This window comes from Aegilops tauschii, chromosome 7, assembly GCF_002575655.3.
Source record: "Aegilops tauschii subsp. strangulata cultivar AL8/78 chromosome 7, Aet v6.0, whole genome shotgun sequence".
NCBI classification, from domain to species: Eukaryota; Viridiplantae; Streptophyta; class Magnoliopsida; order Poales; family Poaceae; genus Aegilops; species Aegilops tauschii.
The window spans coordinates 53584382-53598722 of NC_053041.3; the positions used below are offsets into that span (position 1 = coordinate 53584382).

Here is a 14341-nt window from a genome sequence, read left to right on the forward strand (position 1 = left end):
TCTTGCTCGACTAGGTAAGTCACACGTAACTTGAGACTTTCTGCTAAGAAAAGAAGCAGTTCTCAAATGTCTCTCATTTTGGAACTGTAGTGATGGTTACTGGAAAATGGGGTCGAACAGTACATCACACCTCTTATGCTGAAATTACCACAAAAGTATCTGACAAATGAAAATAATAATTTGATCTTGAATCTTAATTTCAAATCTTTACCTTTTGACCTGTTGAACCATCCAAGATGCCATGTTTCTGAACTTTAGCTAGCCCAGTGCGTTAAGTGTAGCTCTGACCTGACTGGAACTCTGAATATTCTTGGATGGATGCCAAACCTGAGAAATCCTATGAACATTTTGCCGTCATGGTCACATAATTGTCCAGTGAGATATGAAGCTTCTTGTGTACTTTGTCTACCTATATTTGAGAATGAATCCACTTTATGAACAAGAATGCTTTAAAGTATTTACCCCAGGTATCTGTAAGCTATTACAAGGATCGAACTTATTTCCATCTTTCTTCAGTGCAAGCTGCAGGGTCAGTCTGAGCCTTCACGAGCTCGACATCGGGGCCAACACTCTACATACTTATCGACGCGGTGTAGTACCAGGAGGAGCAGATGTGAAAAGCGGTGCAAAGTGTGCCTTATGATGCTTGGAACTGTGCATCTACTTTTCGCCAGTGCATGGTTGCTTTTGAACCACCTCTCTTTGCAGTCAGTCATTTAGGCTGCAAGAATGCTGCATCTCTGTTCATATAAGCTTATCCATATATATGATGCCCCTGTCTTTGCACACCTGATGTGTTTTATGAATGTGCACTGCACCAACAATGCATTTTTACTGTTGTAACTTATTTTTCCCATCAATAAGCTGGTACTGTCACTTAGGTTGGATTGCTCTGCTTTCTAGAGTTTAGAACGTTATATAAGTTGAACAACCCTGCCACTAGTGGCTTGGAAAAGCTCTACGCCTAGTTCAATTTCCTTGTCTTGTCTGTTAATGTCCTAACAGAACTAGTTTCATTTACCTCCAAATTCTGTTCTTGGAAAAGCTAAGACTAGAAGGGCGAAACCTCTTCTCTTCCTCACGCAATGCCCAACTTGCATTTCCCTCCAAAATCTGCTCCAACAAATTAATCAATTGTGCGGTAGTTCATCATGATCACATTACACGCAACACATCCGTCATCGTGTCAGCTAAATTCTGTTCCAACAGATCAATCAATTGCTCACCAGTTCATCATCATCATCATCATCACATAACCCGTAATACATCCGTCATCTTGTCAGCCAAATTCTGTTGCAACAAATTAATCAACTGCGCTCCAGTTCATCACCATCATCGCATGACCCATCCAACGAACACACCCGCCATTCTGCCAGCTTCATTTCGCCTCTACTCATCTCTCTCAGTAGTCAGTATATATACATACGTGTATGCAAACGCAAGCCCAACTCACAAGTGCAGTGCTCCACTCCACCAGAGAAGAAAAAACCAACCAACGTCCATCAATGGCGTCGTGCAGCCAGCACCTCCTCTCAGCCGTCGCCATCTTCTCCGTCCTGGCCGCCGCCGCCACCGCCACCAGTATCTACACCTGCTACGAAGGGGTGGGCCTCCCCGTGGACCCGCTCCAGGGCTGCCACTACTACGTGACCTCGCAGACCTGCGGCTTCGTGCCGCTGCTCCCAATTGAGGTGATGAAGGACCGGTGCTGCCGGGAGCTGGCCGCCATCTCGTCCAACTGCCGCTGCGAGGGGCTGCGCGTCTTCATCGACCGGGCGTTCCCTCCCAGCCAAAGCCAAGGCGGTGGCCCCCCGCAGCCGCCGCTGGCACCTAGGTGCCCGACGGAGGTGAAGAGGGACTTCGCCAGAACGCTCGCCCTGCCGGGGCAGTGCAACCTGCCGACCATCCATGGCGGCCCCTACTGCGTCTTCCCATGAACGCTAGCTTGTTCATGAAAACATTGTGTGAATGAATAAGCTAGCAGCATGTCACATCCGTGGATGGGTGATATGGTTACATGCATAAGTGCGCAATAAAGAGAATAATCTTCCGATGGTTCTTAAACTTGACCAGAACAGCAAAAATACTTGACCAAGAACAGCGCAATTTGAAAATTTAAGCTTATCAATCCTCGACAACAGCGATTCGATCACTGCCGACCGTACCGTCCTCACTCATATACAGCCAGCAGGGTTCTTCTCTTCAGAAACAAACTAACATTTCCTGACCTAGCTACTACTAATCCCCGAGAACTGTCTGCAATCGAGGTCGATCTCTTCCTCCGTCATCTCGATCGTATCATCGCTGTCATACTCAGCATCGTCCGTCCCGGTCTTCCCGGGGCGCTCCTTTGCCTTCTTGTCACCACCGTCCATGTGTGCGAGCTCGGCCTGGTAGATTTTCTTGCATTTGGTTGCTAGTTTGGCGAGCTGTTCTTTAGACAGCGATGAGCCCTCTCTGTCCAGCCGCACTAGCTCGTCCACAACATGGGGGACGAAGCTCCACTGCTCCGCCACCCCACTGGTATCCTACAAAAAAGTAGATCATGATCATTGGTCAGCCACCCGAGAGTATACCGCATTTCCAGTGAGAAACACAACAGATCTTCGTAAACATGTTTGGTACACTGGGTTTCACTGCTGGAAACATAATCACAAATTAACAATAAGTCAATGGCAATTTGACCCAGATCAACAATTGGCCTCTAGGCAAGCATCATTTTATTGTTTTCAGGTTACTTAAGGCTGGTACCTCAGTCCGCATGTTTACTAGTCTAAATCACTAAGATATAGTAGTACATTCTTTGTTGATACTTGGAAGTAATAGACAAGTAACTCGAAAGACCTGCATATCTAAATAATGAGTGGTGTTGCATTCCTTACATTGCCTTGCTCAAGGGATTCAATGGCATCCTGAAGACAAGTGATAACCCCTTCAGCAGCTATTGCCTTCAATTCGTTTGGCTCTGGCTACAAGACAACAAGAAGCCGGACAAGTCAATATAACAGCACTCATCATTCCCATTGATTAACATATCTAGGACAAGTCGACCAAATAGTGAACAAAACTGTCTGCTGCTCTACGATTTGCTAACAACGGTGATGCATCACCATTGTTTAGTTGTTCGTTCCATCATGACAGATAATATGCATTGCATTTTGTTATATTGGCCTAAGAAAATGCTAATCTCATTTACATTAGGAAAAAATGGAAAAGACTGATCAATTCGTGCAGATCATCTCTATGGTAGCCATACATTGATTGTAAAAGTACTTTATTACATACCAAACTTGAGGCTGAATAATTATAAAGAAAAGACTAAGACCATAAGGAGGCTTGAAAGTTGAAATATAATTTCATCACCATCACCTGACCATTTTATTATCCCCACAATTGCTCACCTTCTCTTCTTGGCGCTCCAACCAAGATATTGTCTTCGCAAAATCATCCATTGCCCACTGTTTAATTTTTTAAGGCGAAAAGCCGTTTATTTATAGCGCCTGAATGTCCTGCCTGTAGAAATGAGACTATTATGAGGTCATGTAGAAAGAAACCATATTGAGATCCTTCCGGGACAAGTGTTGCCTATGTTGTTCCATTTGTGAAAAATCTAAACATAGACTGTGTTATAATTTAGATGTCATTGCCTATTTAATGCCTCTGGGAAGTCATTTGTTTTCAAGAAACATCAATATGCATCCCACTGTACATTATATTTTATCAAAATGCATCATCATAGTACATGCAGGTTGGAAGTTACTATCAACTATGGTCAGTTTACTGATGGTCAGTCTGGAATCTGAATCACGTACAACCTACCTTCCTTCCCTTGAAATTTTATGTGTTCCTTAATAATCTTGATATGCAAACGGTTATTTGGAAGAGAAAAAAATCTTCATATGCAAACTGAATGGGGGGGTAACAACCAAAAAACTCCAATAATATTTTTAATAATTGAGAATTTTTTAAAACATACAAACATCTTCTAAACTTCGATGATTTTTATATTTCAGAATAATTTGCAAAATCCATGTCCATTTTGCGAATACAAGGGTATTTCTTAAATCTTTTTCGATAAAGGGTGGATTTTATTACTCAAAATGAAGCATCAAGCGAATACGATCAAAATGAGCACACACCCGACCTCTGCATAGTTAGGATGCACACGACCAACACCAACACACACAAAAAGCTGCAGGCAAATAGCAAAGTCATATAAGACCAAAGCCATACCTAAGCAAGCAGTAAAAAAACCCGAAGCGATCAATTCCGCGATCGACAATCTGCAACAATGACCATATCCGCACCAACTATCTAATGACACCACAAGAACAACGAGGTTCTTCAACAGCAGCAACGCCTTCAGAAAGGGAGCGGCGTTCGAGCGCCGCCGTCACCGCATCCGACCACCAAAAGCCAGAGTCTAGGTTTTCACCCTGAAGAATAAGTTCGAGCAATTCCTTCAACAAGTTAACGACGCAAAAACATCGTCATTGCCAGGTACAACCAAATCGAGTCACACCTAGGTTTTCACCCCGCAGCTCGAGACCGGGTACTCGAGGAGCACCACCATCGGAGTCAATCAGGTGTCATCGCCACCACTTTTCCGCAATCCTAGCAGCGGCATGCTCTGGATGAAACCGACCGCCGCCGCTGCACAACCATGCCGTCTGCGTCATGTCATCATCCATAGATTGCAACTCACTGTCGAAGGCAACCACCGGGTCCAAAGAGAGTAACTCTCACAAAAATCTACGCTGGCCAACATAAGTCCACGGCGAGGGCGCCACCGCAGGACGCACTACTAGGAAAAGGGTTGCTAGTGGCGTACCTGTTTTGCCTACTAATGGCGCACTATAGGTGCGCCACTAGCACCACGCCATTAGATTTTATTACTAATGGCGCACCACAGGTGCGCCATTAGTATACCAGATACTAATGGCGCACCATGTAGTGCGCCATTAGTACACCCTATGGTGTGCCATTAGAATGCACTAGTAGAAAACTGGGCTTTGGTCACAGGGCAATATTCACATTAGTCCGGGTTCAGTCACGAACCGGGACTAATGCGAGCATTGGTCCCGGTTCGTGCGGCCAGGGGCCTGCCGGGCCTCGTGGGGGCATTGGTCCCGGTTCGTCCAGCCCCTTTGGTCCCGGTTGGTGGGACAAGCCGGGACCAATGGGCCACGCTCCTGGCCCACCACCCTTTAGTCCCGGTTCATACCACAAACCGGGACTAAAGGGCTGGTCCTAGTTGCGGCCAGTGTTTAGTCCCACCTCGCCAACCGAAGGGCGCTCACACCAGTTTATAAGCCCGTCCCTCTCTACCTTGTTGAGCTCCTCTCAAAGTGAAAATAGATGCCCTTATACAGGGAATTTGACCTAAATTCACAGTAAATTTCTTTGAATTTCATAGAAATTTATTATGAATTTAGGTTGAATTTTCTCTATAGGCGCATCTATGTTCATTTTTTTATAGTAAATAAAATAAATAAACCTTAATAAAATAAAATAAAATAAACTATAGTAACTAAAATAAATAAACCTTAATAAATTAAATAAAAATAGCAGCAGTAAAATAAATAAAAATAAAATAATTAAAGTAAAATACATAAGTAATTAGAAATAAAATAAATAAGTTTTTTGTTGTAAGTAGAAACAAACAAAACAAATAAAGCAAAAGAGAAAACAAAAAACAGAGAAAAAATTATGCCACCTACTGGGCCACCACGGCCTGAATACGACTTGAAACCCATCCATGGGCCAGGATTCAGGCCCGCAGAAGGCCCAGTAGGCCCCACAGGCAAAGAGAACGGTTAGGCCCGAAAGCCTGCAGTTGAGAGGAGCTCGAGAGGGTGGGCGCAGCAGCGCTTATAAACCACTCTCGAGCCCTCTCAACTAGCGAGGTGGGACTAAACTTTTGACGCGGGGCAGCACAAGGCCTTTGGTCCCGGTTGGTGCCACCAACTGGGACTAAAGGGGGTCATTGGTCCCGGTTCGTGGCACCAACCGGGACCAAAGGCCTTTAGTCCCGGTTGGTGCCACGAACCGGGACCAATGAGTTCCCTATATATACCCCATCGCCATAGCAGAGCACTCCACAGTGCTCTGTTTTTTCTGGCCGGCGAGGGGAGGGCATTTGGGTGCTCTAGCTCACCTCCTATGCACATGAGGTGTTCGATGAAATGTCTGAGCCACACTAGTTAATCTTTCTCCTCTCGAAACTCGACCTCCGAGCTCCATTTTCCCCGAGATTTGTCTAGGTTTAGCGGTCCGTCACGTCCCGTCCCCGTCTTCACCGCCGTCGATCGCCCGCGCCGATCTCGTCGCCAGCACCACCGTGGTGAGCCTCTTGTTCTTATCTTCTTTCTGAAAGGAAAAAATTCTTACTTTAGATAGTTACTTGTCTAATTTTGTTACTTTTATTATTCCTTCTTATTACATAGTGCGATGGTTTTGGTATTCGCCCCCGTCGGCCCTCGTCCTGTCTATGATTCGGATGTGGTATATATTATCTTTTTATAACTATTTGGTTCATTTATTGTTTATGACAAATATACCGACCAACGTGACATAGATTTTATTTATCTAGGAGGTGGTTGAACCGGAAATTCTAACCGACCCTATTGTCGAGAGGTTAAATTTAGTTGCAAAAGAAAACAATTACTTGAAAAAAAAAATAAAAAAAATTGAGGAGGAGAAGATGATATTGGAGTTGCATGTTGCGGATGTCGTCGATGATCACAAGATCAAGATGGATGCAATGCGCTTGAAGATTAGAAAGATTAGAAAATATGCCATTCATACCGAGGCTTGGTATCATTATGCCGTTGGATCAATTGTTACCTTGGTTGCGATTATGATCGCATTTGTTTTCGCATTGAAATGTTTTACATAGTTTCAATGTATGGTTTAATTAATTAGATGCTCTGGAGAGCTATATATATGTTGTTAGATGAGAACTATGTATGTACTTTGGTTTTAATGTGATGATGAACTTTTATTAATTTGGTCACTTAATTATCTATTCATGATGTTCTGTAATCGTTTTTGACACACTTAATTATATATAATGCACGCAGATGAACCGGCAATGGATGTACGGTGACAGACACACCTCCGAGTACATTAAGGGCGTGCATGATTTTCTCGAAGTGGCTGAGGCAAATAAGCAGAATGGTTTTATGTGTTGTCCATGCCCTATATGTGGGAATACGAAGTCTTACTCTGACCGGAAAATCCTTCACACCCACCTGCTTTACAAGGGTTTCATGCCACACTATAATGTTTGGACGAGGCACGGAGAAATAGGGGTTATGATGGAAGATGGCGAAGAAGAAGAGGACGATGACAACTATGTGCCCCCTGAATACGGTGATGCTGCAACGGGGGAAGCTGCTCAAGATCAAGAGGAACCAGACGATGTGCCAATGATGCTGCAAGGGGGGAAGCTGCTAAAGATCAAGAGGAACCAGTGCCCGATGATGATGATCTCCGCCGGGTCATTGTCGATGCAAGGACGCAATGAAAAGTCAAAAGGAGAAGCTGAAGTCCGATCGCATGTTAGAGGATCACAAAAAAGGGTTGTACCCCAATTGCGAAGATGGCAACACAAAGCTCGGTACCGTACTGGAATTGCTGCAGTGGAAGGCAAAGAATGATGTGCCTGACAAAGGATTTGAGAAGCTATTGAAAATATTGAAGAAGAAGCTTCCAAAGGATAACGAATTGCCCGACAGTACATACGCAACAAAGAAGGTCGTATGCCCTCTAAGATTGGAGGTGCAGAAGATACATGCATGCCCTAATGACTGCATCCTCTACCGCGGTGCGTACAAGGATCTGAACGCATGCCCGGTATGCGGTGCATTGCGGTATAAGATCAGACGAGATGACCCTGGTGATGTTGACGGCCAGCCCCCCAGGAAGAGGGTTCCTGCGAAGGTGATGTGGTATGCTCCTATAATACCACGGTTGAAACGTCTGTTCAGAAACGAAGAGCATGCCAAGTTGATGCGATGGCATAGTGAGGACCGTAAGAAAGACGGGAAGTTGAGAGCACCCGCTGACGGGTCGCAGTGGAGAAAAATCGAGAGAAAGTACTGGGCTGAGTTTGCAGCTGACCCAAGGAACGTATGGTTTGGTTTAAGCGCGGATGGCATTAATCCTTTCGGGGAGCAGAGCAACAATCACAGCACCTGGCCCGTGACTCTATGTATGTATAACCTTCCTCCTTGGATGTGCATGAAGCGGAAGTTCATTATGATGCCAGTTCTCATCCAAGGCCCTAAGCAACCCGGCAACGACATTGATGTGTACCTAAGGCCATTAGTTGAAGAACTTTTACAGCTGTGGAATGGAAACGGTGTACATATGTGGGATGAGCACAAACAGGAGGAATTTAACCTGCACGCGTTGCTGTTTGTAACCATCAACGATTGGCCCGCTCTCAGTAACCTTTCAGGACAGACAAACAAGGGATGCCACGCATGCACGCACTGTTTAGATGACACTGAAAGTATATACCTGGACAAATGCAGGAAGAATGTGTACCTGGGCCATCGTCGATTTCTTCCGACCAACCATCAATGTCGAAAGAAATGCAATCATTTCAAAGGCGAGGCAGATCACCGAAAGAAGCCCGCCATGCGTACCGGTGATCACGTACTTGCTATGGTCAATGATTTACACGTAATCTTTGGAAAGGGTCCCGGCAGACTAGCTGTTCCGAATGACGCTGAGGGACACGCACCCATGTGGAAGAAGAAATCTATATTTTGGGACCTACCCTACTGGAAAGACCTAGAGGTCCGCTCTTCAATCGACGTGATGCACGTGACGAAGAACCTTTGCGTAAACCTGCTAGGCTTCTTGGGCGTGTATGGGAAGACAAAAGATACACCTGAGGCACGGGAGGACCTGCAACGTTTGCATGAAAAAGACGGCATGCCTCCAAAGCAGTATGAAGGTCCTGCCAGCTACGCTCTTACGAAAGAAGAGAAAGAAATCTTCTTTGAATGCCTGCTCAGTATGAAGGTCCCGACTGGCTTCTCGTCGAATATAAAGGGAATAATAAATATGCCAGAGAAAAAGTTCCAGAACCTAAAGTCTCATGACTGCCACGTGATTATGACGCAACTGCTTCCGGTTGCATTGAGGGGGCTTCTACCGGAAAACGTCCGATTAGCCATTGTGAAGCTATGTGCATTCCTCAATGCAATCTCTCAGAAGGTGATCGATCCAGAAATCATACCAAGGCTAAGGTGTAACACCCCGGATGTAACTTGCCATATTTGTAACTCCGACTCTTGCCATTTCCGGCTATGTGCTATGTTTTCCCTCCGTTGTCGGGTTTTGTCTTTCGTTTTGTATTTTGTCATGTCATGCATTTCATATCATGTCATCATGTGCATTGCATTTGCATACGTGTTCGTCTCTTGCATCCGAGCATTTTCCCCGTTGTCCGTTTTGCAATCCGGCGCTCCTATCTCCTCCGGCGCATCCCTCTTGTTTTCTTTCGTGTGCGGGTGTCAAACTTTCTCGGAATGGACCGAGGCTTGTCAAGTGGCCTTAATATACCACCCGGAGACCACCGGTCAAGTTTCGTTCCATTTGGAGGTCGTTTGGTACTCCAACGGTTAACCGGGCATCCGCAATGTCCATTTGAGTGTCCAGCAAAAACCCCCTCAAAAATCAGCCCAAAACCCACCAAACTCTCTTCCATGCTCTAGGTCGTTCGATCACGATCATGTGGGCGAAAACCGCACCTCATTTGGAGCCTCCTAGCTCCCTCTACCTATAAATATGTGACCCTCCCGAAAAACGAAGTCAGTCCAACCCTAGCTCCGTTCCCTCTCCGCTGCCGGACACGTCCGGACCAGACCAGACGCGTCCGCCACCGCGCCCCGACGAATCTGTGGCCGCCACGTGTCGCCCGGCCCGCCGCCGTTCGCCGCGCCGCCCGCGGCCCGGGGAGCCCGTAGCCGGCCCCCGCGGGCCCGCGCCTTCCTCTGCACCGGCGCCTCGCTCCGCCGCCGCCGGCCGTCCTCGCCACCGCTGGCCGGCCCCGCCGCCTCGCCGCCCGCCGCTCGCCGCCTTGCCGTCGGCGCCGCCTCCGGCCACCCGAGGCCACCGCCCGCCGGCGCGCCTCCCCTCCTCCTCCGGCGACCGCGCCCCCTCCCTCCGGCCGCCGCCCCGCCTCGCCTTCCTTCTCCTCCGGCCGTCGCCGACGAGCCGAGCTCGAGCTCGAGCTCTCCCGATCTGGATCGGATCTGGTGAGCCGCGTTGACTTTTCTCGCCCCCCTAATTTCTCTAAGTCCTCAAAATCTACAGCAAGTGCCTCTGTTCGTGATGCCATAACTTCTTGCGTGTAGCTCCGATTCGCGCGTGTAATATGTCAAATTGTTCGTCTCGTGATGCTATTTATTTTGTTCAATTGTACCATGTTCATTAGAGGTCATCTCGATGCCCAAATCTCTGTTGGAAGAGGGCTAGTTGCTGTTATTCTCTGGTTCTTGACAGAACTTGGAGATTTGTCATTTTTGTATAATTTATTATGTGCATCTTATGAGCATGAGCTCTACATGTGTTTTGAAGTATGGCATGCCATGTTTCCAGTGGTGTAGTCCATGTATTTTTGTGATCTCTGTGGTGACTAGCACAAGCATGCAAAGTAGGCTCCGTAATGTTTCTGATTTCAGGGACTTAGTGATTTCTCTAAGTCTTTGTCTGCTGTTATTTTGTTGCCATATAAACTTGATGCTACCGAGAGATCCATGCATATTTTGGAGATGTTCATTAAGGATGTTTTGTAGCTATAGTTGTAATTGATCTATTCCTGCAATTGTTTGCAATTATAGAGTGCCATAGCATGACTTAATCTTGCTCTACTTTGGCTATAGAATATTTCTGGCAGATTCTTAACATGAGATGCAATTTTGCCAAGCTTATTGTAGTTGATCCTTACATGCTATGCAATTGTTCTTGCAATGGATAGCTTCATAAACATGCCATCTTGTTGTAGGTGTGCTTGGTTTGTAGTGCATTGCTCTGAAGTGAGTGTATCAAGCTCACAAAGAGGCCTACATATTATTATTTCTGCCATGCTCTGTTTTCTGCTAAGTCTGAAACCTGATAACGAAACTTGCTATGTTTACATGCTTGCCATCATATCTTCTGATCCTTTTTGGCTTATGGTCAGTAAGGGACTTTTGTCATGTGCATTTAGTAGAACACTGCCATGCCTTGTTTTGCTATGTTCAGTTCCTGTAGCATGTTGATTTCGTGCTCTGAACATTGCTACCTGATGCTGTTTTCTGCCATGTCCAGTTTTTCACCAAGTCTGTGATCCTGTTATCTTTTGCACTTTTGCCATGCTTGTTTAAGCTTGTTATGTTGTGAACTAGCAGTATCTCAGTGTTCATCGTTTGTCAAGCATCTCCTGTAGATTACTGTCATTGGCTTTGTTGCTATGTTGGGGTGCTGTAGCATTGTTACTTGTTGCATTTTAAGTGCTATCTTGCTGTTTATCGCAGATTAGTGTCATTCTTATTTTGCTTGCCATTTGCAAACCGTGCATCCGATTCCGGTGATCTTTATATCGATTTTGACCGAAATCATCTCATCTTTCCAGTGGCATGCTTGGTTTGCCAAGTTACTACCATGTTCATCATTTTCCTTCCGGAGCACGCATAGGCATCGCATATCATATCTTGCATATCATACATGTTTTGCATCATGTTGCTTGTGCATTTCTCGTTGTTGATTGTGGTTCCGTTTGTTTGTGTTCTTGTCTTGGATAGAGCCGGGAGACGAGTTCGTGAACGAGGAACCTGTTGAGTACGCTTACGAGGATCAAGCTTTCGACAACTCTGAGAACCTTGCAGGCAAGATGACCACCCCTCGAAATCACTTCTATCTTTGCTTTGCTAGTTGTTCGCTCTATTGTCGTGCTCCGCTACCTATCACTTGCTATATCATGTCTCCCATTTTGCCATGTCAGCCTCTAACCATCCTTTCCTAGCAAACCGTTGTTTGGCTAAGTTACCGCTTTTGCTCAGCCCTTCTTATAGCGTTGCTAGTTGCAGGTGAAGTTGAAGTTTGTTCCATGTCGGAACATGGATATGTTGGGATATCACAATATCTCTTATTTAATTAATGCATCTATATATTTGGTAAAGGGTGGAAGGCTCGGCCTTATGCCTGGTGTTTTGTTCCACTCTTGCCGCCCTAGCTACTGTTATACCGGGTTTATGTTCCTTGAGTTTGCGTTCCTTACGCGGTCGGGTGATTTATGGGACCCCCTTGACAGTTCGCCTTGAATAAAAATCCTCCAGCAAGGCCCAACTTTGGTTTTACCATTTGCCACCTAAGCCTTTTCCCCCGGGTTTTTCGCGAGCCCGAGGGTCATCTTATTTTAACCCCCCCCGGGCCAGTGCTCCTTCGAGTGTTGGTCCGAACTGAGCAGACTGCGGGGCCCCCTCTTGGAAACTCGAGGTCTGGTTTTACTCATAGGATGTCTCATCCGGTGTGCCCTGAGAACGAGATATGTGCAGCTCCTATCGGGATTTGTCGGCACATTCGGGTGGCTTTGCTGGTCTTGTTTTACCATTGTCGAAATGTCTTGTAAACCGGGATTCCGAGACTGATCGGGTCTTTCCGGGAGAAGGTTTATCCTTCGTTGACCGTGAGAGCTTATGATGGGCTAAGTTGGGACACCCCTGCAGGGTATTATCTTTCGAAAGCCGTGCCCGCGGTTATGAGGCAGATGGGAATTTGTTAATGTCTGGTTGTAGAGAACTTGGCACTTGACCCAATTAAAATACATCAACTGCGTGTGTAGCCGTGATGGTCTCTTCTCGGCGGAGTCCGGGAAGTGAACACGGTCTGAGTTATGTATGACGTAAGTAGGTGTTCAGGATCACTTCTTGGTCATTGCTAGATGACGTCCGTTCCGTTGCTTCTCTTCTCGCACTCATTTGCGCAAGTTAGCCACCATATATGCTTTTGCCGCTGCAGCTCCACCTCATTACACCACCCTTTCCTATAAGCTTAAATAGTCTTGATCTCGCGGGTGTGAGATTGCTGAGTCCCCGTGACTCACAGATTCTACCAAAACAGTTGCAGGTGCCGACGATGCCAGTGCCGATGATGGCGTCGATCTCAAGTGGGAGTTCGACGAGGAACGTGGTCGTTATTATGTGTCTTTTCCCGATGATCAGTAGTGGAGCCCAGTTGGGACGATCGGGGATCTAGCATTTGGGGTTGTCTTATTTTCATCTGGATCTTGACCGTAGTCGGTCTATATATGATTGTATTTTGGATGATGTATGATATTTATTCATGTATTGTGTGAAGTGGCGATTGTAAGCCAACTCTTTATCCCATTCTTGTTCATTACATGGGATTGTGTGAAGATGACCCTTCTTGCGACAAAACCACTATGCGGTTATGCCTCTAAGTCGTGCCTCGACACGTGGGAGATATAGCCGCATCGTGGGCGTTACATAAGGAGTGATGTGGCGCAATGTCTTGTCAGTTTCGAGCTGGTGTTCCCACCATCCTTCTTCAATATCATGACGCACGTCCTAGTTCATCTAGTCGACGAGATTGTCATTCTGGGGCCCGTATTTCTACACAATATGTTCCCCTTTGAGAGGTTCATGGGAGTCCTAAAGAAATATGTCCGTAACCGCGCTAGGCCAGAAGGAAGCATCTCCATGGGCCATCAAACAGAGGATGTCATTGGGTTTTGTGTTCACTTCATTCCTGGCCTTAAGAAGATAGGTCTCCCTAAATCGCGGTATGAGGGGAGACTGACTGGAAAAGGCACGCTTGGAGGGGACTCAATAATATGCAGGGACGGATATTCTTGGTCTCAAGCACACTACACAGTTCTACAGAACTCTACCTTGGTGACCCCGTATGTCGATGAACACAAGAACAGTCTGCGCTCCAAACACCCGGAGCAGTGTGACGACTGGATTACATGTGAACACATCAGGTCTTTCAGTAGTTGGTTGGAAACACGTCTCAGAGGTGACACCACTGTTTGTGATGAGTTGTACTCATTGTCCAGGGGACCATCTTCGACTGTATTGACTTACAAAGGATACGAGATAAATGGGAATACATTTTACACGATCGCCCAAGATCAAAAGAGCACCAACCAAAACAGCGGTGTCCGCTTTGATGCAGCAACTGAGAGGGGAAAGGACACATGTTATGGTTACATAATGGACATATGGGAACTTGACTACGGACATGATTTTAAGGTCCCTTTTTTTAAGTGCAAATGGGTCAATCTGTCAGGAGGCGGGGTACAGGTAGACCCACAGTACGG

The 14341-nt window shown here is 46.2% G+C and overlaps 2 protein-coding genes across 2 annotated transcripts; one reads left to right on the top strand and one right to left on the bottom strand.

The window, feature by feature from the left end:
• The first annotated feature begins 1434 nt into the window (after positions 1–1434).
• On the top strand, positions 1435–2064 carry LOC109768016 (chymotrypsin inhibitor WCI). Its single transcript, XM_020326747.4, has one exon. It carries the CDS (start codon positions 1506–1508, stop codon positions 1935–1937), a length of 432 nt encoding a protein of 143 aa, XP_020182336.4. The 5' UTR covers positions 1435–1505; the 3' UTR covers positions 1938–2064.
• Positions 2065–2228: 164 nt separating this feature from the next.
• On the bottom strand, positions 2229–3452 carry LOC109768015 (DNA-repair protein XRCC1-like). The gene is made up of 3 exons (XM_020326746.2): positions 3402–3452; positions 2883–2969; positions 2229–2528 (listed from the first exon to the last, which is right to left on the bottom strand). Exons 1-3 carry the CDS (start codon positions 3450–3452, stop codon positions 2229–2231), a joined length of 438 nt encoding a protein of 145 aa, XP_020182335.2.
• Between the last annotated feature and the right edge of the window lie 10889 nt (positions 3453–14341).

Bases quoted from the DNA above. Each gene is read 5' to 3' on its own strand.
- LOC109768016 (XM_020326747.4), top strand. From the start codon at position 1,506: ATGGCGTCGTGCAGCCAGCACCTCCTCTCAGCCGTCGCCATCTTCTCC.
- LOC109768015 (XM_020326746.2), bottom strand. From the start codon at position 3,452: ATGGATGATTTTGCGAAGACAATATCTTGGTTGGAGCGCCAAGAAGAG. The intron at 2,970-3,401 runs GTGAGCAATTGT...GTTGTCTTGTAG, and splicing joins TGGAGCGCCAAGAAGAGAAG to CCAGAGCCAAACGAATTGAA. The intron at 2,529-2,882 runs GTAAGGAATGCA...ACTTTTTTGTAG, and splicing joins AATCCCTTGAGCAAGGCAAT to GATACCAGTGGGGTGGCGGA.